The sequence below is a fragment of the Fusarium coffeatum genome (genome assembly GCF_003316985.1).
Source record: "Fusarium coffeatum strain FIESC_28 chromosome Unknown BRIP53273_contig_221, whole genome shotgun sequence".
Taxonomy (NCBI): domain Eukaryota; kingdom Fungi; phylum Ascomycota; class Sordariomycetes; order Hypocreales; family Nectriaceae; genus Fusarium; species Fusarium coffeatum.
Genome location: NW_022158014.1, coordinates 174,131 through 200,269, shown reverse-complemented (window position 1 = coordinate 200,269; position 26,139 = coordinate 174,131). Strand labels below are relative to the sequence as shown.

Genomic DNA, 26,139 nt, shown 5'->3' with positions numbered 1-26,139 from the left:
GGTAGTTATGGATGCGGTGATGCCAGCACGCGTTTTGCTTTGCTCTGCTCCTGATTTGATTGAAAGGGCCGGACGGATACTGCAGCCGCACGGGGCACGTTGGAGAACAGGGGGGCGGGGCATTGACTGTTAGACCGATCGAGTACCTAGGGGTTCAGTCACGGGTATTCTTAGTGGCTGGTTCACTGCAGATAGGTACAACACTCTGTCATCTTCAGTACATCATCCCCTACGACGCCTTCCCAGCCTCAGTTCCTGAAAGCTCCTGGATGGCTTCAGAACAATTAGGGGCTCTGAACCTGGACGATCCCGCGAACCAATGAGGGGCCGACCCGTCCGCAACTTTGGCCTTGTCCTGTCTTTTCTTCGATCTGGGGTGAGAACAAGCGAGACCGACAAATCCTCTCTCGAGTTTGAGTCGACACTGTGTTATGCTGGTCTGGTTTAGAACGAGACTCGCTCGAATGAAGTCCAATGCCAGTTGAGGAATCCGCAGGACAAAGACAAAGGAGTTCAGGCTCTCTTGGGGTCGGTTGGAGCTAATGCGTCCCTAGGGAAAAAGCAGCCTGCCGCAGGCCCCTTATTATTTGGCATTGGCGATCAAACATCCCGAGATCGAAATCGCACTGTCTGTTACAACTTCAATTCCGATATCGTTACAGTGTACGGATATGGGATGGGAGCTACAGCATGAATTCAGGTGAGTATGTCGGGTCTTTGCAGGATCCATGCAAGGTATTGCACTTTACACAGTTTAAATGGAACGAGCTTGTGTTCAGCAGCATGAAGTATGTCACAGCATTTGTCACACAACCTAATAATCGCATTGTTGGTAATTAGACCAGCCATTCTACGATGGCTGCTCTAGGGTTAGTATATAGGAAAAGATGGCAATGCCAGCATGGATGAGTACCTTTTCACGTCTTCCACTGTAGCTATCCACCGCCAATCTCTAAACCTGAAGCCAGTGTGCTTCCAGTGCTACTGCTGTATGTACATATCTAGCGAAGTAGCAGGGCTAAAGCTTGAAACACGCCACTGACATTGATTTACAAGATTCAACCTCCAGAAAGGAGATGCCAATTCTAAAATACTGGGGAACGGTTGAACCCTAGTACGCCAAGTAGTCGATTCATCTATCCCCACCATAACCCCAATAAATACATTCATGGAGCCTCGAGTCCATCAAAGGAGAGCCTTCAGGGCTTAAGAGTTAGCTAACAAGACCCCAAGATGGAAAGCTCGGTGAATTATTCTGAGCAGGTACCACAACCTTCAGTCCGAGCCACAAAGGTTGGTTACTATGCATCAACCCTCTGTGGCAGCATTCCACAGCCAACTATGCAAATGCAGCTCATGTCCCCAACATTTATTTAACAGATGCCGGACATGCTATTTGACGTCAGGCACTGCCCAGCTTACGCCAGCCACCAACAGTGATTCTATAGATGCTTGAATGCTTATCTTCCGGGCCGAGAAACTACAGACACTTCACAGAAGCCAACAAAAACGGTACCTGGTCTATGGGTCCTTGGGGGTCCTCTTTCAATCCGCACCGGATTGGTCCTATTTTGGTATTCTTTCTAACTTAAGTTGCGTTGAAGCTCAAGTGTTTCTGTTCGTTGAATTCATCCATGCCATAATACTCCATACAGTGTTACCGACTAGCCCAACCAGTCCGGCCGGTCATTATTCAAAAGCACCCGCAAAATCCAGCCCCCTTTTGATCCTCGTCCAGGCATGGGTTTGTGTACCTGACGATTCCATCTTCTCGCAAAAACCTCCCCCAGCCACGATCGTCGAGGTCGTGTCGGTGGGTTTTGAGCGCATATATCTTTCTTCAACAGAGTCCAATGCATCAATGCGTCCAAAATCTCCTGGGATCAAGGCCCGATAAAAATATTGAACGGGCCGCCCCCTTTCTTCCTGCTCCTGGGTGCAGCTATGTCCTGTGCGTCTTTGGTCGCATCGCGTTCCTCTTTACTAAGTCAAGGGTTAAGGGTTGAGGCTCATGGCCACCAAATGGCCCATGCATCGTCACTTAGTACAAGATACGGGTCATGACGCGAGCTGTGTAAACCGTCAGTATTTTGATGCTGAATTTGTGTGGCTGGGTTCAACATACCGCTAAGTCCCTCAAGGCTGTCGTAGATATCCTTGATCTGCTCATACTTGATGCTGCTGATATCAGCCATCAGGTAGGCATTGTCGCCTCTGCTGTCGGAAATCTGCTTGTCGACGTTGTGGTCTCCAAGGATCTCGTTGACCTTTCGGAGCACACCGGGAACGTTTCGGTGAATGAAGATAACCTGTAGTTCATTAGTATGCATTTTTTGAGTTGCTTTCGGTATAGACTTACACGAGCGGTATCGGGCTCGTCCGAAGTCAGCGAACGCAGCTGGACCTCAGGGATGTTGACGCTGCCCAGAGTGATACCCTGGTTAATGTAGCGCACCAAAGCTTCGCTGACTATACGGATGTTAGTGGTGAAACCCATAAGATATCTCACGTAGTTACTTACCCTCAATACCGATAGCACGCTGAGCCTCCTCAGTGCTACCACCGATGTGGGGAGTCAGGATAAGGTTCTTCAAGCTTCGCAGGTCCTCGCCCCAGACGTTGAGGTCGTTGGTGAAGTAGTCACCGTTGGCGGCGGGCTCGGCGGGGAAAACATCGAGAGCGGCACCAGCGACCTTGCCAGAGCGGCTGGCCTTGATAAGAGCGGGAATATCGACGACGCTGCCACGGCTGGCGTTGATGAGGTAGGCACCAGTCTTCATCTGCTCGAACTGAGCAGTGGAGATCATGTTGCGTGTCTCGGGGAGATCAGGGACGTGGAGAGTAATGAAGTCGGCCTCGCCCAAGAGCTTCTCAAGAGTAGGGACCTGGTTGGCGGTACCAAGGGACATCAGGGTAACCACATCGTAGTAGATGACGTTCATACCCATAGCCTCAGCGAGAACAGACAGCTGAGAACCAATGTGGCCGTAGCCGACAATACCCAGAGTCTTGCCTCGAATCTCCCAGCACTTGGAGCTGACCTTGTTCCAGGTACCGCGGTGCATCTCGTTGGATCGGTCGCCGAGCTGACGGGCAAGGGTGATGATCTCGGCGATGACAAGCTCAGCGACACTGCGCGAGTTGGCGAAGGGGGAGTTGAAGACGGCGATACCATTCTTGGCAGCAAACTCGAGGTCGACCTGGTTGGTACCGATACAGAAGCAACCGATGACGAGGAGGTTTGTGGCCTCGCGGAGAACCTTCTCGGTGAGCTTTGTCTTGGAGCGAATACCGATGACTTGAACGTCGCTATTAAGATTGAATATTAGCATATATGGTGGGGTACGTATAGCTCATGAACGAGGGGCATTTCGTGAGGCCAACGATGGAGGGGCACAGTTTCGCAGGAAAAAAAGTTGGCGGGGTATTTCGCAAACATACCGAATCTTCTCAATGAGCTGGTCCTCAGGGAGAGAGGTCTTGAGAGCCTCGACCTGGTAGCCCTGGGCCTTCAGGATCTCTTGTCCGGTGACATTGACGTTCTCGAGAAGTAGAATCTTGATGTCCTTGGTGTTGAAAGGCTTCAGGTTCTTGGGCGCGCCACGGTTGGGGAGACCAGCGCTGCGGCTGGGAGGAGACTGGAAAGAAGCAAGGGGAGAAGTGGCGGCATTTTGGTCCCAGCTGTGAGAGACTTCGCGCTGAGAAGCAGCAGAGAGGCTGCCGGCGATGTTTTGAGGAGAGGGCGTCATGATGAAGGTCGGTGTAATATGTTGTTGGAGTAAGGTGGAGGGGTCGTTTGTAGCGGGGTGGTCGAAGGAATTGGAGAGCTTTATGTCCTTTTAAGGGTGATGGACAAGATAGAGAATGAGATGCCAGCTACTCAAAGACAGGCAATTAAGTCTAGATAATGAAATGGCGGGTGTGTAGAGAATGCGAGAAATAGACTCGGGAGGATTGAAGGGGGAGCCAATTGGTTTTATGATGTGATCCAAAATCTACACCCAACCTTAGTTAAGCTGAACTGAACTGAACCGAACTACCTATGATGAGGTGACTCCATAATCCACAGCGCATCCATCCAAAGTTGACACTCCGCGATGAGCCGAATCCAGCATCAGAATTCAGGCTCAAAGCCTCTCCCGACTTCCGGGACTTGACTCATCCATGATTGATAATACCACTACTGCCGAATCAGAGGCCATTTACGGATACAAGTGAATTCGGCATCAGGGTACCCTTGCGGCTCCGTCATGTCATCCATGGATGTTTACGTTTACTACCTTACTGTAAGAACGTGGGAGTGGAACAACCACGTTGGATCTTGTACATACAGAAAAACTTTTCTATGTAAGGACAGTCCGCTCTCGGCCATTCAAACAGCATGGATCTCAATCGTTCGACAATTAGAAGCAGAAAACCAGCGAATTAATTACTGTAAGCCCGCATATAGCCAGTAGCCAAGCTCGGCGTCTTAGACGATCTTGCCGCTAGAATACAGCCCTGAGAAAAAGGACCACTTAAAAAAAAATAAAAAATTGTCGCGACAGTCATTTGGCCTTTGACCGAGACCGGCAATGCCACCATGCCGTCACGCAATGGCGTCAATTTCTGTGACCCCGTCTAGCCCGCAGGGTGTTAGAAGAATTGGCCGTCATAAGCATAACAGACGAAATAGTTTAGTCATCTTATGCCAGTTTAGCTAAGCGTTTAGGCTACTTTATTTTGGTAGCCTAAGCATCAGAGTACATTTCTTCTGTTACCCACCTAGCCCGTCTTGCCTGTCTACGGTCTACGGTCTACCTCCGGCCGACTGCTGGTCTCTCTGTGTATCAAGTTATACCGCTTCTAGCAGTCCCGCAGGCGGCGGCGCTTTAGCCAATATGCGGCGAGAACGGGGGCATATGCAGCCCGGCAGCGGGATGCAGCGGAGCTGAGCGGCGGTTGGACGGACGGACCTCAATTGTACGCGGTCATTTCAGGATTCGTGCGTAACATATTTGAGACTATTGGCTTTGCTACAAGGACTATGTATATTTCCTTCGGTGCGAATTCAGCCAAGCCCATTTACTATCAAGGTTATGCATTCTGACTTTTGGCTTAGTGACCAACATAGATATCGACCAAACTCAAATAGCATGGTGATTTACGGCTTGATGTAGTTATCATCTATCCTACCCTATATCCTCACTGGTGATTTGGTGATACCGATTGAATGTTCATTTTGAAAATGTAGTTCCATGGTTCCTATTCGCTTGCCAATGATAAATGACTTTGTGACGTACTGAAACATCCCCAGATTCCCATCCATGCACACATTGACGACGTGGCGGTGACTTGACACATGTCTTGCATGATTCTGACTGTGTGTATGTAGGTACCTGTGTAGGTTCATCATTTCACCGCATTTCAATGTCAAATATCAGTGTCCTTCATGTAGCCACGAGTTTGATATAGACGAAACCATCAGAAAACCCACTATAAGAAAGTGTCTTACATGTCACACAAACCGCAACGACATCGATTGCATTACGACGGAATTTCATTCTCTATATATTATGCACCGTGATTCCCCTTGCACCCTTGTAAGAAATCATCCGTCAGTCACTACCTTACATCCATGCCAGGAGTCAAATCAACGTAGTTGTAACAGAAAATAGCAAAGACAAAGAACCCCAAAAACGAAGTTAGAGAGAAAGGCTGCAAAAAAAGGAGGGCAACATAATATCGCGGGCCGACTTCTGCCCTCTGGCTGTGTCTATCAATAAAGGTTTCCAGTCCCAGAGTTTGCTGCAAAACCACAGAGGTTCGTGCAAACGATGCCTATCAAATGACGATGCTACCTTTGGTTCTGAAAAACGGCAACGGCTGATTCGCCGACCTGCTTCGACCGCTTCCCGTTTCTGTAGCCTTTTTCTTCCCGTCGTTCACCGCCTCTCCTTTTTTCCGAGGAAGGCTGGTGGCTCAGATAAAATCCTCAAACCCGATAAAAGCCAATCATGTCATGAGTGTGAATATGCGTTACGTCGCGCTCTATCGCTTCGCTCAGCTCTGTTTGCACTCGGCGGCTTCCTGCTTAGGCTTGCCAGACTCATCCTGTAAAATGTTAGTTTTAGTCACTCAACTCAGATAAGGGGGTAATGCATACATCGTCGTCAGACTCCTCCTCGTCATCGTTCTCCTCGCTCAAATCATCCTCGTCCTCATCATCGTCATCGTCGAAATCGGCACCGTCGAGGTCATCGTCAGAGATCTCCTCGAAAGCGAGAGCCTCACCGGTGAACCAGTCGATGGCACGGGGAATGAGCTTCTCCTTGATGTCCTCACCGAGCTGGTAGTCGAGCTCGAGGCGCTCCTCGATATCGGACTCGGCATCCTCGTCGTCGTCATCGGTGGGAGCCTTGGGTGGCGAGAAGAAGTTGAAGAAAGACTCAGTGGGAACGGTCTTCTTGACAATTCGGGTCTGCTTGGTGTCTAAATTCAAGTTAGTCGTTAACTCGCAAAAAGGGGAAAAGGAGAAAACTCCTTGTATAGTCACCACGTACTCTTGTTGCGCTGCTTCTTGCTCTCGACACGGACAGTCAAGTCCTTGCCGGGTAGCCACTCAATCTTATCACCCTCAGCGTGGTCGTAGATGAAGTCACCGCCGTAGCCGCTCTCATTCTGGTAGTAGTATGTCTTGGTGATGGTGGTGTTCTTGAAGAAGTCGTTGGGAGCGAACTCGAAGATGAGACGGAAACCAGGCTTGTCAAGGTACTCCATGCGGATGTCGGTGAGGTGCTTGAGAGCGGCCTCATCACGGTCAGTGATCATCTCCGCGAGAGAGATCTGGTTCTTCATGGCAGAAAGCCAGAACTCGGGGATACCGGAAACATTGTCGGGAACGTCGGACTTTTGCTCAGACTTGGGGGCATCCTCAGCCTCGGGCTCGTCGTCCTCTTCACCGGCCTTGATCTCGTCCTCAGTAGGCTCGGACTTTCCGTTGATGATGGCGGAACGCTTCTCGTAGAGAGGAGAGAACTTGGCGAAGTACTTCTTCTCAAGCTGGAGAACCTCCTCCTGGAACTCGGCCTCGAGCTTGGAGTGGTCCTTCTGGATGCCCTTGAGACCAGCGACACGTCGGCGGACAGGGGCGGGAAGGGACTCGATGTAGCCAGAAGATTGGCCCACGAGGGAGCCGAGGCGACCCTGAATCATCTGGATAAGCTTGGGGTTTTGGGCGAAAACAGAGGCCGCGGCAGCACGGTCCAAATCCTCTACAGCGGGGTTAGAGCACGATTCGAAGTGGAAGGAATTGATTCATGATCGGCCTCAAAAAACCAAATCAAAAGACTTACCCTCCTTGATGCTAGCGACACCGGGCTGCTGAGCGTGAGAAGAAATAGGAGCGGCGGTTGCGGGAGTGTTCTGAGGCGTACTGATCGAAGGTGGGGTAGTTAGCATCGTGGATCGTGAAGCGGCGGGCAAGGAAGGCAATGAAGGATCAATATAATATCAAAAGGTTAGGAAATGACTTACGGAGCCACGGCGTCCTGAGCACGCTTTCCACGGATGGGCTCGGCCATATTGTCTGATATGAAAAGAATGCGAAGAGGCGCTTGGGATAAACGTCTTGGGGAGGAAAGAGGTGAGGTTGAGAGGAGAGGGATGAAAGGAAGTTGAGAGAGCAGCAGGCCGTTGACGTTTGCTAAATTCTGGTGGGGGGCGATAAAGTTGAAAAAAATTCGGGCACTGGGTTTGGGCTTTGGGCTTGTGCTTGTAACCACCTCAAAGCAGCGGGCAACGGACAACGGACAACGGCAACAGGCCAGCACTCGCTCGTTCGCTCTGACTTTTGAACTTGTTGGGCCGCCCACCAAGCACCAAGCTCAACTGGTCGATCGCCTAAAAAAAACCCAGACTGTGTGAGAGGATCCTCTGATGCCTTAGTAGCTTGGAGTGTGGAGGCGCTGTGGGAGAGCGGAGAAGTGAGACAACAGAAAGGGAGTGGAGGAACCAGCCACAGAAGCACAGTGCATATCCGAGTAGGTTCACACCCCACCACACAAATGTTCAATGTTCACCATCTACAGGCTTTGTGTCCCTGGAGGCGTAAAAAAAGTTTGACGATGGAGAAGAAGGGACAAAAAGGCTGTGTATTAGTTGGACGTGTTTGCTAGGTGATTGAACGACAGTTATTTTTGACACCCTAACTCTTACAAGTCGACTATTCCACCACCCTCTAGCGTTGTCTGCACCTGTGGCGCTGTCATGCGTGATTCTCTCCGACTCGCCCATTCGCAGTACATGGAAGCACTCGCCACGCTCTAGATGGATTCCAGAACACGACACTCCTGGATCCCTTGTCGTAGATATTCCCTTTCCCCATCCATGCCCTGTACGGTGCAACAGTACTTTCAACTCAACCCGAGATAGCCAGCCTGCCTTTCGGCTGTAAGGTTTTCTTTACTGTACTTTAATGACCGAGGCTCTGGAATGGTGGCGCCTCTAATCAGGAACAACAAATTGTCTTGAATTGATATGCGACTTGTTTTGTTGACTAGACACCCGGCCTTGCCCGAGGGGAGACTCGGAACTGATACTGTACAGCAGCTACCTTAAGGACTGGCTCATAGGTAATCTCGGGAAACCGCGTTACATTGAGAGAGCATGAATCAAGCGAGGATGAACCCCGAAATACTACTTGCTGATAGTTTGCGTGTTGTCGTTACATGAGGTAGTACTCTGTACAGGACCCAACAGGCTAGGGAGAGAAAAATAAAGCCAACTAACAAATATCCGAGAATCGATACACCAGGGAGGACCCTTTTGGTTCGGATAGAAGGGTTGAAAAGAACATGTCCAACAACTCAACTCGACTCAACTTATCATATGTAGGTATCGTATCTTGATGAGATGCGGCTCGTACGCACTGTGAAGGGACCCTGCACGATTGGCTGCAGCTTGATGGTTGACCGATACCAACAAAGTCGAGGGATGCGTCACGAATCGCGCCCTTGTATCTTTGGAGTGGGCAGGCTATTTCTGCAACTTCCTATTCGTCCATCAACTGCTTCTGTTGACAACGAAGATAAATAAATAAAATTGAGGTTGCAGGCTCCAGTCCAGTCCCATCTGGCAGTCCAGTCTAATTCTTGACCGACCAGGACAGCTACAGTAGTAGTTTCTGATCATGAAGTACTGTAATTTTACATACCCCATGATTCATGCATACTAGTCTTATTCTAGTCATGTCTGAGTTCTAGAAGATAGCTTCCTAAACACCATCACCATGAATTCCAATACAGTTTATTGACATCATGACACTCAAAGTCTCTTGCCGTTGGGTGAAAGTGATTCTTATCGCAGCCTTGCCTAACTGATTAGATACAGACCAATGATCGTTGGCGGGGCTAGTTCGGTATACCGGTATGAGTTTCCGTGTCCAGCCTTGGTCAGGGCACGAGTGCTCAGCCAACGACGTAATCGGGGCGCGACTTACAACTTTCAAACAAAATTCTTATTCCAAACTTTTTGAGAATTTGTTTGTACCATGCCAACCATCTTTGTCTAAAAATTAATTGATGGATGAAGACGGTCGCCGAAGCCCTGATCCGGGCCAGGACCATGGCCATCGTGGTCATCGCGGATCCAATGCCAATGGCAATGGAAACAGCAATGGCAATGCGCGCCGTTCGCTCTATCGCATGAGCTCTAACCAGAGCAGATCCAGCATTTTCGAAGATGTGGAGATGGCGCATGAAGAGGTACGGATGAAATACACCAAAGCATCGCGCATTCATCCAATAGTTGATGCTAACTATAACTTCCTCAGCTTTTCTCCGGACCTGTTGCCGAAAGTCTTCCCACCAGTGTATCCGCTTTCTCCCACCGAAGACCTCGCGCCGATTCGACCGCCAGCTTCACGTACTACGATGACGAGAACGAAGGTTTCCCCGACGATGATGATGCTGAAAGCGTAGCCGTGCAAAGCATTGCTGGCGACTATATCCGACGAAGCGTCTCAGATATCGGAGACTTGGAATTTGGAGTGGATGATACTGAGGAATACGATGAATCCCCGGAGCGCGACTACCGTATTTCTGAGGACGATTACGTTTTGCGCCGACACTCATCAGTATATTCTCGTCATTCGGTCAACGCACATCTTTTGCGACGAGATAGCACAGCTACTCATGGTAGTTTCCGTCGGCAAGGACGTACCAGCCAAAAGGTTTATTTGGCCAACGAAGATCTCACAATCGTCATTGCAGGTTTCAAAACGAGCAAGATCGGATCTGCGATATACATCACACTCTGTATTCTTACTTGTGGTCTCGCCTACCTGCTCTTTCGATGGCTGCCCCGGTGGTATGTCGGTCTTCTTGGACAAGCAACTCCTCTTGGGGAATGTGAATGGGTTGTTATAGAAAACCAGTGGGGAGAGCTCATTACCATGGATGTTCGATCTCAAATTTATGGCAGGCCGCTATCAAGTATCTTCGGCTTACCGGAAAAGTACTACTCGGATGCCATGGATGAGGATGTCGACCCCATAGTTGACGACCTTCGCACTCTGGACTATCGCTACATTCGACTATGCTTCCATCCGCTCAAGGATAAGTTTATGCTCTTCAGTGGCTGGAAAGATCCCAATTGGACCGACGTTCGACTGACACGTGCCGGACTGGATACCGATGAAAAGGGTGTTCGTGAAGTTGTCTTCGGAAATAACCTCATCGATATTGAGCAAAAGTCAACCGGGCAGCTTTTGGTGGACGAAGTTCTCCACCCTTTCTACGTTTTCCAAATCGCAAGTCTGGTACTGTGGTCGATGGACAGTTACTACTATTATGCAGTGGCTATTTTCCTCATGTCCGTTGGCAGTATCGCAGCCACGCTCATTGAAACTCGGGCTACGATGAAACGACTACGTGAGATTTCACGGTTCGAATGCGATGTGCGAGTCCTCCGAAATGGCTTCTGGCGATTTATCAGCTCAAGCGATCTGGTTCCTGGAGATGTCTACGAGCTAAGCGATCCCAGCTTGACTCAGCTACCCAGCGACAGTCTTTTGCTTACTGGAGATTGCATCGTTAACGAAAGTATGCTAACAGGCGAATCGGTTCCTGTCTCAAAGATTCCAGCAACCGATGAAACTCTGCTTGCAATGGACTTGGCTGCATCGTCTGTTACCCCTGAGACTGCACGACATTTCCTCTTTTGTGGTACCAAAATCATCCGCGCCAGAAGGCCTCAGGAGGACCAAGGGGACGACGCTGTTGCGCTCGCCCTCGTTGTCCGGACTGGTTTCAATACCACAAAAGGTGCACTGGTCCGGTCAATGCTGTTCCCTAAGCCATCTGGATTCAAGTTTTACCGCGATTCATTCCGTTACATCAGTGTAATGGCTATCGTTGCTGCTATTGGTTTCATGGCTTCTCTGGTAAACTTTATCCGACTTGGCCTCGCATGGCATCTCATCATCATTCGAGCGCTCGATCTCATCACTATTGTTGTGCCTCCTGCTCTGCCTGCTACGCTCACAATCGGAACCAACTTTGCTCTGAATCGGCTGAAGAAGAAACAAATCTTCTGTATCAGCCCACAGCGAGTTAATGTTGGTGGAAAGATTGACATCATGTGTTTTGACAAGACAGGAACATTGACCGAAGAAGGACTGGATGTTCTTGGTGTTCGTGTTGTTGACCGCGACTCCAACAAGTTCAGTGAGATTGTGACTGAACCCCAGATGTTGCTAGCCGAAGCCACACGACAGAACGCACAGGATACCTACCGCGCTGCACTGCACACTATGGCCACCTGTCACTCTCTACGATCTGTCGATGATGAGCTTGTCGGCGACCCACTGGACCTCAAGATGTTCGAGTTCACTCGCTGGACGTATGAAGAAGGGAAACAGAATGTCTCCGACGAAGACGAAGAGCAAGGTGGTTTGGCACCTTCTGTTGCGCGACCTCCTAACGTAAGGAATCTTTGAAATGCACCCCAAGAAAATAGCTAACAATTTGATAGGGCAACGTCGAGCTTGGCGTACAAAAATCATTTGAATTTGTCTCCCACCTACGACGTGCTAGTGTAATTGTTCGTCCGTTCGGCCAGAAGAGTGGTGATATTTTTGTCAAGGGAGCCCCTGAAGCTATGAAGGAAATTTGCCGCCCCGAAAGCTGTAAGTGTTCTGTAAAAGACTATGCTAGTATCTTTACTGATTGAACCTTTGCAGTCCCCGAGGACTACGATGAGTTGCTCTCTTGGTATACTCACAAGGGTTATCGTGTTATTGGAGTTGCCAGCCGTCATCTTAAGAAGCTCAGCTGGGTCAAAGCCCAAAAGATGACTCGAAATGAAGTCGAAAGTGACCTCGATTTCGTTGGTTTCATCGTTTTTGAGAACAAGCTCAAGCCCACAACTGCAGCGGTATTAGAAGAGCTTCTGGCCTCCAACATTGGCGCAGTTATGGTGACAGGTGACAACATCTTGACAGCCATTAGCGTCGCACGAGAGTGTGGTCTCATGGATCGCGAGGCACATTGTTTTGTGCCACGCTTTATCGAAGGTATGTGGAGACCTATTGCTTATGTGATAGTAAACTGACTCGAAAAAAAGGCGATTTCCGGGATGCTGCAGCTAAGATTGAATGGGAGAGTATCGACAACAACATGTATCATCTCAACGACAAGACCTTGTTGCCTTTGCCACCACCTCCAGAAGCTGATGCTTCGCTGCCTTTCGAAATCACCAACCTCCGTAACTACACCTTGGCTGTCAGTGGTGATGTTTTCCGGTGGATGATTGATTATGCCTCGCCCCAGGCTCTTCAACGGATGCTCATCAACGGAAAAGTCTTTGCTAGAATGTCTCCTGATGAGAAGCACGAGTTGGTTGAGAAGCTGCAGAGCATTGATTACACTTGCGGTTTCTGTGGTGATGGAGCAAACGATTGTGGTGCTCTGAAGGCTGCGGATGTCGGCATCTCTCTGTCTGAAGCAGAAGCTTCTGTGGCAGCCCCTTTCACTTCCCGAGTATTCGACATTCGCTGTGTTTTGGAAGTCATCAAGTAAGTCAAAACGAGTCTAATGCCAAGACTAGTCTAACCATCTATTAGGGAGGGCCGCGCTGCGCTGGTGACAAGTTTCAGTTGCTTCAAGTACATGAGTTTGTACTCGGCAATTCAGTTCACATCAGTCACATTTCTCTATGCCCGCGCATCGAACTTGGGAGATTTCCAGTTCCTTTTCATTGATCTTGCTCTCATTCTTCCCATTGCCATCTTCATGGGCTGGGCAGGACCGGCACCCCGACTCTGCCGCAAGCGTCCCACCGCGGACTTGGTGTCGCGCAAGGTTCTTACGCCTCTTTTGGGATTCATGCTTATCTGCATTGCTTTCCAGACCGTGACTTACATCACTGTTAAGGAGCAGTCCTGGTACATCCCTCCAGTGGTGCACAAGGACGAGCCCAGCATTGAGAACTCGCAAAACACCGCACTCTTCTTATTCTCCTGCTTTGAGTACATCCTGTCCGGTGTTATCTTGAACGCAGGTCGTCCATTCCGTCAACGAACTACGCAGAACTGGCCATTCGCGGCAACTATTTTCATCGCCCTTTTGATCACTGTTTACATGATTTTGACGCCTGCCGAGTGGGTCAAGAATCTCATGCAGTTGACAGGTATGAGCTGGGACTACGAACTGTTCCTAATCGCGTTGGGTGCTGCCTACTTTGTTGTGGCCTGGGCATTTGAGCACTTCCTCGCCCTAAAGCTGGCTCGTCTTATTGGAACCATCCAGCAGTCAGTGACAGGAAAGGGTAAGAAGCGCAAGGAGTACAAGGTGATTGCGGAATCATCACGGATTTAAAATGCGGCAAAGAGTGCCATTGAATGAGGGGAGGGTTTCTTGTTGAACGATTCAATCGAATTGCTAGAATAGAAGGGTCGTTGCCGCCAGGTTGCATCAGATTTTCTATGATGGGTTAAAAGCATAATGAGAATTGGACAATACACCAACGTCTGAAATTGAACTATGAGCCTTTTCCCTTTGCCCGCTGAACTAGACAAGCACTTTAACACTACACTTACCAACACACCCTGATTTGGTCTCGGCATTTAAGATAGTCATAGTCAAGATGACATTAATGTTCAAACAACCATTCATCATGCAATTAGATGACCGATCTCGATGATTTATGTCACGGAGAAGAAAAGTGCAGCAACAATGGCCGCTGATGGGTTATGACCTCTTTCTCGTCCACAGGGCGACACAATACCGCTACAAAGGCTGTTCGATATGCCAGCATTTGTTGATATCCAGAAACACAAAAGTCACAATGGTAATCAAGATTGAAGATTTCGTATCAATTCTAGAGCCTCTTTTGCCCTATATACACCGCATCGAACCCATGTATCCTTTAATGTCGGCAACCGATGCCTCTCATTGTAACTATTGCGTAAAAGAAGTAATCGTTGTTGGAATTCGTTTAGTGGTCCCAAGGGTGCTTGAGGCCGAGGAGGACGGCACCTGGAGCATGTTAGCCATTGTACCTCGAGCAACCGATGCGTTGCGTTTTCGCTTGTATATAACATACCGTCCTTCTTAGCTCGGTACATGAGCTGCATCATAACTCGTTAGCAATTCATCCATATGATCGTCATGAGTTTCGCTTCGATGCTTCAAATCCAAGCTCAGAATCGTATTTGGCGGGGCTGACTCACGAAGAACCACATGCCAGCACCCAGAGCAGTCGCAGTGAATCGGTAGATACGGGGAACGTGAGCCACAGGGGGCTTGGGAGGGCCGTTGAAGCTGTGATGACCGTGACCAGCCATGATGAAGTCGTTGGGAATGTCGCTCGGTTCGGGGGTTCGGACTGCAGATGGAGGTGACGTTAGCTGGGATTGAACATTGGCGAGAGATCGTGATCGGTTGGGAGGCGCGATTGACGTACGTAGAGACCGAATTGAGAGCCGGGAACGAGGCGACGAGAATAGTGATGATACGCAATGGTCAGTCTTGATGGAGTCGTGAACCGAGCCAATTCGGCGACTGACCTGCTTAGGTAATGGTAGCTTGTGATTGGACGAGACCACTACAAAGCTCCAATTGCTTTGGTACATGCATATGCATCTAAAAGTAGTAGTGCTATATGGGAATTGTTCTTGCGTGCATCATCGGTGGGGCTCTCCCGCTGCCGTTAGAGCTGGATCCGGCCCCAGACCAGATCTACTAAGTTAAGATACCACCTGGCATTCATATCCATCAAATAAGAGTTTGGGAACAACCTAGACTAAGCTGACTTTTCTTCTTTTTTATCATATATACTTTGACCTGTCCCTTAAGTGATTCTTCCCTTTTGGAGAAGCTCCTCAAGTTTTGATTCTGCTACCGTGGCCAGTGCTCGATATCCCACGTCGTTATCCCGTGAAACAGCTCTCCACGTCTGCCAAGGAATGTCCTCCTAGAGCTATCTACTCTCCAGAAACATCACGTATCCATTATCATTTGCAAAAACCTACATTTCGGTGAACAGCGACTGCGCGAGCTGCAGTGAACGCACAAGTTCGCCATGGCAACTCCAAAGTTCAGCTCCAAATCACCTACAATCCGGCGTATACGTAAGTGTCCAGCTGCGACAGCGCATACTTTGCGAAATGTCGTTGAGTCTACGATGAGCCTCATAGCTGACCAAGTGTCCAGTTCGCGAAGCAGCCGAGATCTCTAATTCTCCATCCGCCGATTACACGGCCGAGCCTCTTGAGTCCGATCTCTTCGAATGGCATTTCACACTCCGCGGACCTCCCAACTCGGTCTACAGCAACGGCATCTACCATGGCCGTATAGTTCTACCTCCTACATACCCCCTCCGACCGCCTTCATTCCGTTTCATGACACCAAGTGGTCGTTTTGAGGCCAACCGTGAGATTTGCTTGAGTATTAGTGGTCACCATGAGGAGACGTGGCAACCCGCATGGGGAGTTCGCACAGCTCTGGTAGCGTATGTTTCACTTGGGCGATTAAGTGGTATCACATAGGCTAATATGTGTGGACAGACTTCGAAGTTTCATGGAAACAGACGCCCGCGGTCAATTAGGTGGTCTCGAGACGACCGACGCTGTGCGCCAACGACTTGCCAACGAGTCATCGACATTTAAGTGTTCGTCATGCGGAAAGACAAATGGCGAGATAATCCAGGAATGCGAAGAGCGAGCAAAGGAAGCATCATCGAGCGCTCAAGAGGTTGAAGTCCCCAAAGAGCTGAACATGGGATGGCGAGATGAGATGGGAACTAAGAAGGAGGGCGAAAACAAAACCGAAGAGACCAACGATGATGCCGAGACAGCTCAACTTGCAGAAGGGTTTGTTCAGACTGCGCCAGATGTTGGTCCGGGTCCTGCTGACAATGACCCTCCGGCCCCTCAACCGCAATTTGACAACCGGAACCCCACTCCAACCCGAACAATTCCTCTTCCGGCCCCGGCCCCGGCGGTCCAAGCACCGGTCGCCGCGCCGATGGCAGTACAGGCTCAACCTCACCCAGCGCGAAGAGCGTCTGACGATGGTGTTCCTTTGTGGCTCGACCGGGCCATTGTCGTGTTGGTGGTGCTCCTGGTGGCGCTTGTGCTCAAGATCATATTTGCCGTGTAAACACTATGCGTAGCTGCTCGTGAAGCGTTTTTGTTTTTGGCTGAACGGCGTCTGGTGCATTTTGATCAACTTTGGTTCTAGGGAGCAAATTAGATATCCATATGAATTGAGTATCCCATTCTACACATTATTTACTATGTTTACTTTCGTTTGGGAACAAAACTCATGGGTTGTATCCATTATCTTCCCCGTACACCGAGGAGGAACACTGCACATTCGATCCCGTAGAGTTGTGATACTGAGAGTACCTTATATTACTCTAATTATATGCTCCAGCGTAGCCCCTTGAAGATACAGGACGTTCTAAATGTACATAAGCCCTGAGTTACCAAACTGCCTGCGTATACCAAAGCCCCTTTGTCCCATCATTTTCATTTAACGTAGAAACTCGACTAAGTACTCATCTGATTCCCATAGTTATTGTCCTGATTGCAGTTGAAAAGAGTGTTGCCCAGACTCAGTGCCAGGCATCTGCTACCAGGTGTTGGCGACACTGACAGGTGTTACATTGGCCTGCGTAGTGTGGATTCCTGAGCTTTTGAATCGCCTTTTGCAACCACTTTCGACTTCGTAACGGCACGCCCAAGTCTTACCATCGTGATCGGCCTCTATATGCACCTTGAGCTTATAGGGCCTGCCAGGGGCCTGAAAGCAACCGTTGCACGAAGACTCGTGTCTTTCTGTATTGATCCCAAAGTTAGCATTTTGAGATCCTGATCTTAACAATGGAGCCACGGACCTGGTCTGCAGCATCCTCAACAACCGAGAAAAAGTCCTTGATGGGATGATTTGCTGGTTGATGGATGCGGTCTGGTTGCGGTGTTGAGTCGCGTTCCTTGATGAATACATATATATACGAAGCCAGTCTAGAACATCTGGAATGGCTCTTGCTTGCTAAGAATCTACAAGAGCCTGATGATTTCGACCCACAAGACTGCTTCTCGGAGTTAAAGGGTGCAGTTCCCTACCTGGACCAACTCGAAACTGATGGAGGGTGTCTCTGGAGAACTGTATGAGAGGGATACTGTTTTCCCGGGGCTGGGGGCATTTCTTATGGCCTTTGTTGGCTGATGCGATATTCCGTCCGACAACGTCAAGGTCCTGATCATACCAATGCCATACCAGTATCATTGTGTCAGGTGTAATACCTGACTGGACAATGCTGGCGACGAACTCGGATCATTAAGCAAGACTCGGGGATAAAGCACTACCTCCTGGTTCCAGACCAGACACAGGTCTTCATATTGATGTGGTGTCATTGCTTTCCTTGTACCTCTTTATAATAAATAAGTTGGTCAAAGAGTCTCAGGAAGCATCGAGAGGAGGTAATCACATACGCCGATGTCGTTTAGTTTATATAATACTGATGACTTGTACAGTATTAGGGAGCTTTAGTATATATAATAGACAAGATGAGTAGAAGAAAGAAAAGAAAGAAGAGACGAGAAGGGAGATAAGAGAGTATATATACTAGGATCCTATTCTCACGGGGGAGGTGAATTCGCGGCGGATTGATTGATAGTTGCCACTTACTGCCAACATATTATTCTGCCCTTGATTATTTTTTTGATGTTTGAAGTACACGAGAAAATATAGTAAACTGTCCAAATATTTGCTGGTCATGGAGGTCAGGCAAGTGGATGTAGTCCAACATGTGAGTCTAGCATGGCCCTTGATGAACCCAATCCTAGTCGTGTATGCAATCATTTCATAAGTTTACCTAAGTTTCCCTAAGTATTAGGAAATAATTGTATAAGACTTAGGCAATAAACAAAGGCTAAGACAACTAACTGATTAGTATGAACAATCTTGGCCGTTGCTGGCTGTTAGCCATGGCAACACGAGTGAGTTTCCTGTTGAGTCTAATTGTATACAGAACCAAACTTAAACAATTTAGAGGCAAATCCGGTAGCAAATTAGAATCGCAAACATAGTCCAAGACAAACAGCTCGATGTCAGAGCAGCCTTCAAGTTTGTGGAAAGTAAATTATATTATATTTATCTTGAACTTCTGGCAAGATCTCTTCCAGTACTGTGACTCTAGACAGTACCATAATCAGATTAACTCAGGAATACATAGGTAGTTATTACTGCTGACACCGTAGACCCTAATCCATGCTCTGATCGTAATTCCTAGGCTTGAACTGTCGTCCCCATTGCCATGGGACAGCCAACCACCACCACTCTCCTACCATGAGTCCCAGGCCTTCTTCCGAATACTTGAGAACACCTGTTTTCACACCCCAATCCACAATGAGCTTGGCTTCAAACTCCTCCAGTACTGGTTTGAGAGCGGTGCACACGCCCTCGATTGTCAGAAGGCCTCTGGTCGCATACACGAAGCAGAAAGCACCCAAAACATCCATCCAGCGTTCCGCCTCCCGACGTCCAAAAAAGTCGACCCATTGCGGGAGCACACTAATCTTGCTCTTGCCTGCAGTTGGGGGTCCTTCGTAAATGCTCTTGCGGAGGACGTCAATATCCTCGTCGTATTTGTAAGAGCTCGTGGGAACTGCTTCAAGATCATGGGAGAAGAGTGATTTCTTCAGCTTACGCATCTCATACTGGCCCGGCTTGAAGCCCAAGGGGATATGAGGCACGTTTACTGGTACCAATCTGATCCTTTCGCTTGCGTTGAGGTTTGTCAGCGCCATCACCGACCCATCATTGAGTGTGAAAGGGATTCGGTAGGCCTCGCCTCGGCGGAAAACAGCATCCAGCTCTGTCTTGAAATCGGCTGCGTCTTTGTACTTGGTCCTCTGCGCAAGCTTCCCCAGTGCATGGCCAAAGGCTTCATTGAGCCTGAATGGTCTTCCAGAAAGAGGCGGTCGTTTGCTTTTGCAAATGATACGCTGCTGTGTCAAAGTATCGATAGCCTCCTTCAATAATAGGTTGATCTTGTCCTGATCTCCGCCAGCCAGTGTGGAGAACTTTTGTTTGATCTGATCGACTGTGTAGCGACTTTCATCTGTGCAACACAAGGATCGCACCCAGGACCGAGCAATGACACTATCAGTGACACTAACATGCTCATCAGTAGGTCGACTGAGCATCTCGTCGACAGTAACAAATGCTGGCGTAGCGATAGCTTCAAAACGGGCGAAGACAGATGTTTGGGGGTTGTAGAATTTCTCCCGGGGGTCTTCCTCATCATGGGGAGTGGCCTCCTGGAAGGTATAGTCGTTATCCAGAGCATCTCGTGTTGATGCAAGATCGATGCCTCTTCGTCGAGGGAGTTCCAACGTCCAATCAATCAAGCCATACCAATCATAGTCCATGGGGTCCTCAAAATCGAATTCCGGAAGCTCATTCTTAGAGTAGGCGACTATGAACCGATCCTGAAAATCTTTGGTAAGCTTTCTGATGTAAGCAGCTTGATCTCGGCGAGCATCGATCCAAAATCGGCGCATATCCTTGAGAGCAAGATCAGGGAATAGTTTGAGCAAGAGTCCCCAATCGATCGACTTGTCGGCTCCACCCAGCAATACACGCACAGCGACCAACGCAGCGAGAAGGCGCTCTGCTTCCTCACCATGGGCTAAGGGTGTGGGATCGACCTGGCCTTGTGATTGCTCCATATCCTCGGGAAGGGGCATCAGAGCTCGTGTGACAAGGCGCACGCGTTTAATTCTCGGCTGTTGTGCTGTTTGTCGCATAGATGCTCGTGGACGGCCACCAGAACCTCTGGGCCGACCACCACGACCTCGGCGGTTGCCCCTAGAGAGTCTGTATCCTGATCTGGATAAAGACACAGGGAAACTCGGCCATTCGAGGCTATCTTCATCTTCTTCGTCCTCCTCTTCAGAGGGCGAATCCAAAAGCAAAGCAGGGTCCGTAACGTTTGTTGAAAACGACTTCGGTGTGAGCTGACATTCTGAAGGCCAGGAGATAGTGGGAGTCTCAATCGTTTCGCCGCCAGCCTCACTGAAGAACGAAACAAAAATATTGAAAGGGCCTGCAGCTGCCGGTGGTGCATGAATGAAGGAGTCTGACCATGCACGCTCAAGATCGGTGCAGATATATGTTCGCGCAATAAAGGACTGATACGGATCAAGCCCACCATCGTGCTGGAGCTTCTGACGTTTGAGGGAATGAGCTTTGCGGTCGATCATTTCGATCATTGACGACCAAGCGAACCAGTTCCCGTCAGGCATCCATCCCTTCAACGTGTAGCTACCATCTTGCATCTCAAAGTCTTGAGGGCTAATATACGGCCAAATGCCGTCGTAACCAGACACTATAATAGGCTTATCGAAAGTGATTTCACCTGAGAAATGAGTCGAAAGGTCTTGTTGCAAGGCAGTACCAAGACCATGGTTGAAGTAATGCTCCGGTCCCTCGACATCATGTTCATCCAGAAAGGTGTTGGGATCCAAGAACTGAAGGGCTTCAGGGGCACCATTGGAGGGCTCAAAGTGTTCATAACGCATTGATACCCCCATGCTCGATCTTGGAGGACGCCCTTCTCCAAATGTGCTCTTGCGTTTGCGGCCTCGCTTTGGAGGCGGTGGAAAATCGTCACCATACATATCATACTCCTCCTGTGCCCGTTTTTGAGCAGCTCGTGCCACGTATACAGGGGCATCGAGCATCTCAACTTCTTCTGGAAGATCCCGGCGCCCACGCTTAAGGAGATCGCTATCAACTTGAGCATCGAATGGAGGAGGTAGATACGGATCCGGATGAGCATCTTGGATCTTTTGAATTACACTGGCAGCTTCTGGAGAAAAGGGGTCGATTCCAGGTCGGACGACGATGTGACATTTCTCGGTGACACCCTTTTTACTGCGAAACGTGAGCCAATGCTCAGCCACGCCCTTGTTCTTCAATAATTCTCGGAACGCAGCCTGGTAAGTGCGAATTTGAGGCGCTACTTCCGAGTAAGATTCTGCCCATCGCAGAGTGATGGCTGTCCACAAAGACTTGCCGCCAGGAAAGACGCCTTGTTGGTCTTCCAGAATACCCTGGATGATTTGGGAGATGCGGCTGTTCATGGCGGCTTTCGACAACGGAGTGCCAACGGTCGTTGGTGTCTTTGACTTGGTCACAGGGCCAGACCTGCTGGGTGTTCCATTAGTCAAAGACTGCAAGGACGTGGAATGCTCTGGAACAAGAGTTCTGGCTGGCTGTGACCCATTTCTTTCGGATTTAGGGCAAGGTGTCTTTGGAGAACCTCCGGGCAGATTAGACCGATTCAAAGACCCCAGGATTGGTCTTAGTTGGCTATTTTCGCCTTGAACAAGGGCGCTATTAGTTCCGTTCAAGAGCGAAGGCTGTTTCGGCGAGTCGAACATGGCAACTGGGGGTCGATGAAGTTCTGGATTCGCGTGTACCTTGAAACTGACGGTTGGCCGTGAGGACCAAGTTGGGCGAGCAGCGACAGGACCACGCAACGTCGATACACGTTTCGGAGTCGGCATCTCTTCATGTACAGTGCTGGGCTCTGTGTCTTGTTTCTTGTCTGAGTCCTTATCCAGACCATTTGACTGATCGTGTCCCTCCTCATTCGGCATTTCTGAGGTGTCCTCCATCGTAACATCTTGAGCTTCGTCCTGAGCTTCGTCAACAGTGGGGGTTGCGCCAGCCTGTCCTTCTTCAACTTCGGAAGCAGCTCTCTTTCTTCCACGTCGAACTGGTGTTGCAGTAGATGTATCGAAAGATGGATTACATGGTGTCCTAGCTTTGGTGAGATGATACAGTAAGCCATTGTCATTCTTCCATGCTTTGCCACACTTTTCGCACACCCAGGATTTTGAGGGAGTCGCGTTGCTATCGGGCTGTTCTGAGTTTCTCTTCCTTCTTATCTCGCCTTTCTTTGGACGGCCGCGTTTCCTCCCATTCAATAGCGCCGTGTTGGAGCTGTTCTCTGCAGCCTCATCGTTGATATCCTCCTGCTGCTGAGACTCCTCGTCTTCAGCAGCATTATCCACGACCCTCGTTTCGGTTTTCTTAGCGGACGACCTCGTAGGCCTAGTTCGTGTTGGTCGTCCAGGGGTTATCAAAGCTGCCTCCGGTGTTGTTAAGAGTTCTTTGAGAGCATCTGGAGATAATTTGAGAGTCACCACAAGCTGATCAGCCTTCTGTGGCTCAGGGGCTACATCTGTCTGCTCTGTGCCTTCTTTTTCTGGTTGTATAGCTTCAACCTGTTCTTGGATTTCTTGAGAGGGTCTTTCTACTTCTTTGGCAGTCCCTTCCTGTGTGTGTGATGCGGTAGGTTCTTCGGAGACAACGACTTCTTGAGAAACAGCGACTTCCTGAGGTTCACCAACCTCTACAGTAGCCTCAATTTGTGTCAAGTCTTCTGACGCTTCAACTTGACGTTTTCGTCCTGGCTTCTTCTTTGGGGTGGGCGTAGGCTTTTCTTTCTTGGCCTTGGGCTTCTTGGGGCGACCTTTTACTGTGCGGTTTGCCAAACCCATGTTGCAGAGTTCGGCCAGCGTCGGTGAGCCTTCCGATGATGTCGCCGTAGATTGAATCTGTGAGAAGCCATAGCTATCGGCGATAGATGTTGACTGGTCTGTGGTGTCCATGGATGATGCAGGAGGGCTAGGATAGGCATTTGGTGCGAAATATCTGTAAGACGCTACCTTTCCGGATCTTGTGTGCTCGCTATAAATCTGAAAGTGAGCTAAGTGAGGTGGTTGCAGATCTGGTACGGATAGTGCAGTAGTCATGGAAGAAAGGTGTCGACTGTAAGAAGGGCCCAGCGTCAGGGCATAGACATCAGGGTTAGTTAGTCCAGTATCTCCTAACCGCTTTGCCATTTCTGCAATTATGACAGGGACAGGCTTGTCTAGAGACCACGGTGGTGCTTTCGATATCTCAGAAACGTTGGAGGCCTGTCCTATAAGCTGCTTGTTTCCGTCAAGGCCATCGAGGTCAGGGTTCCGAGGGGTTTTGCTCTTCCTCTTGCCTGTCGAGAGATACAGCGACCAATCTTCAGAACTGAGATCCCTGACATATTTCACACAATCCTTGAACACCTTGTCTCCTAGCTTTGCTGCCACATACTGGATAACACCACGCTGATTGAGAAAACGGCATACTTTGGCCAACACCTTCATTTGCCAGCGCATCCCTAACACGCCAAGCTTAGATTTCATGTCTTTCATCTGAAGAACTCCCCACTCTTTGACGATAGCCATGATGGTTGTGGCCAACGCGATGTAGTCAATGGACTCGCCAGTCCATCTGATACGCCAAGGAACGGGCTCGAGATCCTCCACGAGTACTTGTCGGGTCAGGGTCATGTCTGGTCGAGCTTCATCCGCGCCTTCGCCATCCTTGGGCAAAGGAGGAGCGAAAAGTTTCAGCCACATCTTGCTCGTTTTGGTTCCGCGAACAAGGGTTGTTCTCTTGACAATATACCCTTTTTTAAGAAGTGAATCGGTCCTCTTTGGTACGGATCGTTTGTCTTGATCCGTCAGACGACCAAGATCTCCTTGGAGGATTCCTTGGGTGGTAGTCGAGGCTATACCCAAAAGCAACATCCACTCGGACTTGGGAACCCGCTTGTAGTCGACGGCATGGCCAGTGAGAGATTCCCACATAGTGTCCTCAGAGGCGTAAACGCGAACATTGCGAATTGCTGTCGAGTTGTTTGGGTGTGATTCTGAAGTCTCTGCATCTTGTCCAGGGGCACTGCCAGAAGCTGAAAGCGCTAAGACTTCTTCTAAAGAAAGATGATTGTATTCACGATTAACACCAACAGAAATATCTCGTCTTGCAGCAAGCCAGCTCCAAATGGTAGCAGCAGTACGGTCTTTCACAGAAGAGTTGCCTTCGGAGTGTGTTTCAGTATGAGTTGAGGGATGATGGATTGCTTTCAAAACATCTTCCACAAGGCACCCTGCAACCAGTTAGTTAGTAGTTTGTTCTCTTACAACAGGGGCTGATAAGTTGCTTCAATCAAAAACTTGCCTTCTTCGCCATGGCAGGAGATATGCACCAAAAGGCCAGCGATCAAGCCTTCAAGCTCTGACGCCATTTCATCAGCGATATCGTAAGGATCATTTCTAAGTGAATGAGACGCGTTAAAAAAATCTTCACGAAAGTCGTCTGGGGCGAATTGAACCGACGAGCCCCAGCAGAAGTTATGCTAAATGTTATTTTTCTTGTACGAAGCAAATGAAGTGGGGATAGCGGGGGGTGAGCTGAGTGGAGGGTAGAGGGAGGCTTATGCACGTCAAGATGATGACATAATCATGAATTAAATATGTACAAGCTCTTATGCACGATGCCACCCAGAACTTCTTTGCAGTTCAATTGACGAAGTCACTAGTGATTCGCTACTGTGGTAGCCAAGCTCTACGAAATATCATGCAAGGCACTTGAAGCTTATGTTGGGCTTGTTGAAGTAACAGCTGAATGTCTACGAGCCATAAACATTTCACGATGTGACTCATATGTGCAATTCTAAATTTCGAAACCTAAACTCGCTCTTGTTGGGTATTCTTACTGACCTGCCCGCAACAGCTTGGCCTGTTCGTGCTCTCGAATCTTCCTATACGCCTCCAGAACATCCGCTCGAGTCTGCTGCAGCTCCTCCCTTCGCTTCAGACTGCCCGCAGCCTTGGGAATGTCAGCGACGTTGGCGGAAGCGTCTTTGATCTTAATCTGTTTCGACATGTTCTTGTTCAACTCTGGTGGTGCTTGCGCCTGGTCGTGTACGGCGATCTTGGCTTCCGCTCGCTTCTTCTTCAACTCTTCCCAAGGGTCGTCCACCTTGCCACCCTTTCTTCGTGCTCTCTTGCCTGTCGCTTCGTTGAGTGTTGATCGGGCAATCGCTGCAGCACCGGTAGGGTCCTCGTCGAGTTCTTCACCGATAGCTTCGTCTGCCGCTTCCTCCTTTTGCTCTTGAATCTTTCGCTCTTCTTCTCGCCATTGGGCGTAAAGCTTGTGCATATTTCTCTCCTTTCGTGTGCGGTAAACCTTGAATCCCTGCTCGTCTTTTCCGTCCTTGATAACCGTCTTTTTGGTAAGACCTGCGACCGGAAGGGAAGCATCTACTCGCTGGGCAAATGCTCTAAGATCTTCTCCAGGGCGGATCTTGAGCTCTTCTGCTTTTTGTTTCGCGGTTTTTCCGTCATCGCCGTCATCGAGGCCAGATCTGAACTTTTTGCCCTGTGCGACAGCCATAATTCGCCTAAAGGCTCGTGGAGCATCGTTTTCTTTGCGTGCCTTCTTGCTCTTCTTGGCTTTTGTTTCTGTGGGAGCGTCCTTTGCTGCTTTTGTATTCTTTGGTGCGCCGGGCTTGGGTGCCGCATTCTTTTTGCCAACTTGCAGGGGTCGTGCTTTCTGAGAGGGAGGGAGGTTGAATCTATAGAAATAAGTTAGACATGTATGGCGCATTCGAGAGTGTAGCATAACGACTTACTCAGACTCATCGTCGCCTCTCTTTCTCTTGTGTTTGTGAGGCATATTGAAGACTGAAACAATTTGTTTATCCTATCAGTTCGTGAGGTAACAAAGAGTGGCAGATTCGTCAATATGAAATTGA

The 26,139-nt window shown here is 49.2% G+C and overlaps 6 protein-coding genes across 6 annotated transcripts; 2 read left to right on the top strand and 4 right to left on the bottom strand.

The window, feature by feature from the left end:
- Positions 1–2,041: 2,041 nt before the first annotated feature.
- On the bottom strand, positions 2,042–3,749 carry FIESC28_09071 (uncharacterized protein; the record flags this gene model as incomplete). Its single annotated transcript, XM_031163208.1, has 5 exons — positions 2,042–2,070; positions 2,126–2,309; positions 2,360–2,469; positions 2,522–3,309; positions 3,442–3,749. 5 exons carry the CDS (start codon positions 3,747–3,749, stop codon positions 2,042–2,044), a joined length of 1,419 nt encoding a protein of 472 aa, XP_031012786.1.
- Positions 3,750–6,042: 2,293 nt separating this feature from the next.
- Positions 6,043–7,562, bottom strand: FIESC28_09070 (uncharacterized protein; the record flags this gene model as incomplete). Its single annotated transcript, XM_031163207.1, has 5 exons — positions 6,043–6,093; positions 6,146–6,471; positions 6,543–7,253; positions 7,335–7,414; positions 7,516–7,562. 5 exons carry the CDS (start codon positions 7,560–7,562, stop codon positions 6,043–6,045), a joined length of 1,215 nt encoding a protein of 404 aa, XP_031012785.1.
- A 1,998-nt stretch (positions 7,563–9,560) lies between these two features.
- Positions 9,561–13,856, top strand: FIESC28_09069 (uncharacterized protein; the record flags this gene model as incomplete). Its single annotated transcript, XM_031163206.1, has 6 exons — positions 9,561–9,743; positions 9,812–11,962; positions 12,013–12,166; positions 12,221–12,553; positions 12,604–13,054; positions 13,103–13,856. The coding sequence occupies 6 exons, from the start codon at positions 9,561–9,563 to the stop codon at positions 13,854–13,856; spliced, it is 4,026 nt and encodes a 1,341-aa protein (XP_031012784.1).
- Positions 13,857–14,475: 619 nt separating this feature from the next.
- On the bottom strand, positions 14,476–15,112 carry FIESC28_09068 (uncharacterized protein; the record flags this gene model as incomplete). Its single annotated transcript, XM_031163205.1, has 3 exons — positions 14,476–14,516; positions 14,584–14,608; positions 14,711–15,112. 3 exons carry the CDS (start codon positions 15,110–15,112, stop codon positions 14,476–14,478), a joined length of 468 nt encoding a protein of 155 aa, XP_031012783.1.
- A 449-nt stretch (positions 15,113–15,561) lies between these two features.
- On the top strand, positions 15,562–16,640 carry FIESC28_09067 (uncharacterized protein; the record flags this gene model as incomplete). Its single annotated transcript, XM_031163204.1, has 3 exons — positions 15,562–15,610; positions 15,693–15,990; positions 16,046–16,640. 3 exons carry the CDS (start codon positions 15,562–15,564, stop codon positions 16,638–16,640), a joined length of 942 nt encoding a protein of 313 aa, XP_031012782.1.
- A 2,108-nt stretch (positions 16,641–18,748) lies between these two features.
- FIESC28_09066 (uncharacterized protein) lies at positions 18,749–26,060 on the bottom strand (the record flags this gene model as incomplete). The annotated part of the gene is made up of 3 exons (XM_031163203.1): positions 18,749–24,489; positions 25,103–25,959; positions 26,017–26,060. 3 exons carry the CDS (start codon positions 26,058–26,060, stop codon positions 18,749–18,751), a joined length of 6,642 nt encoding a protein of 2,213 aa, XP_031012781.1.
- Between the last annotated feature and the right edge of the window lie 79 nt (positions 26,061–26,139).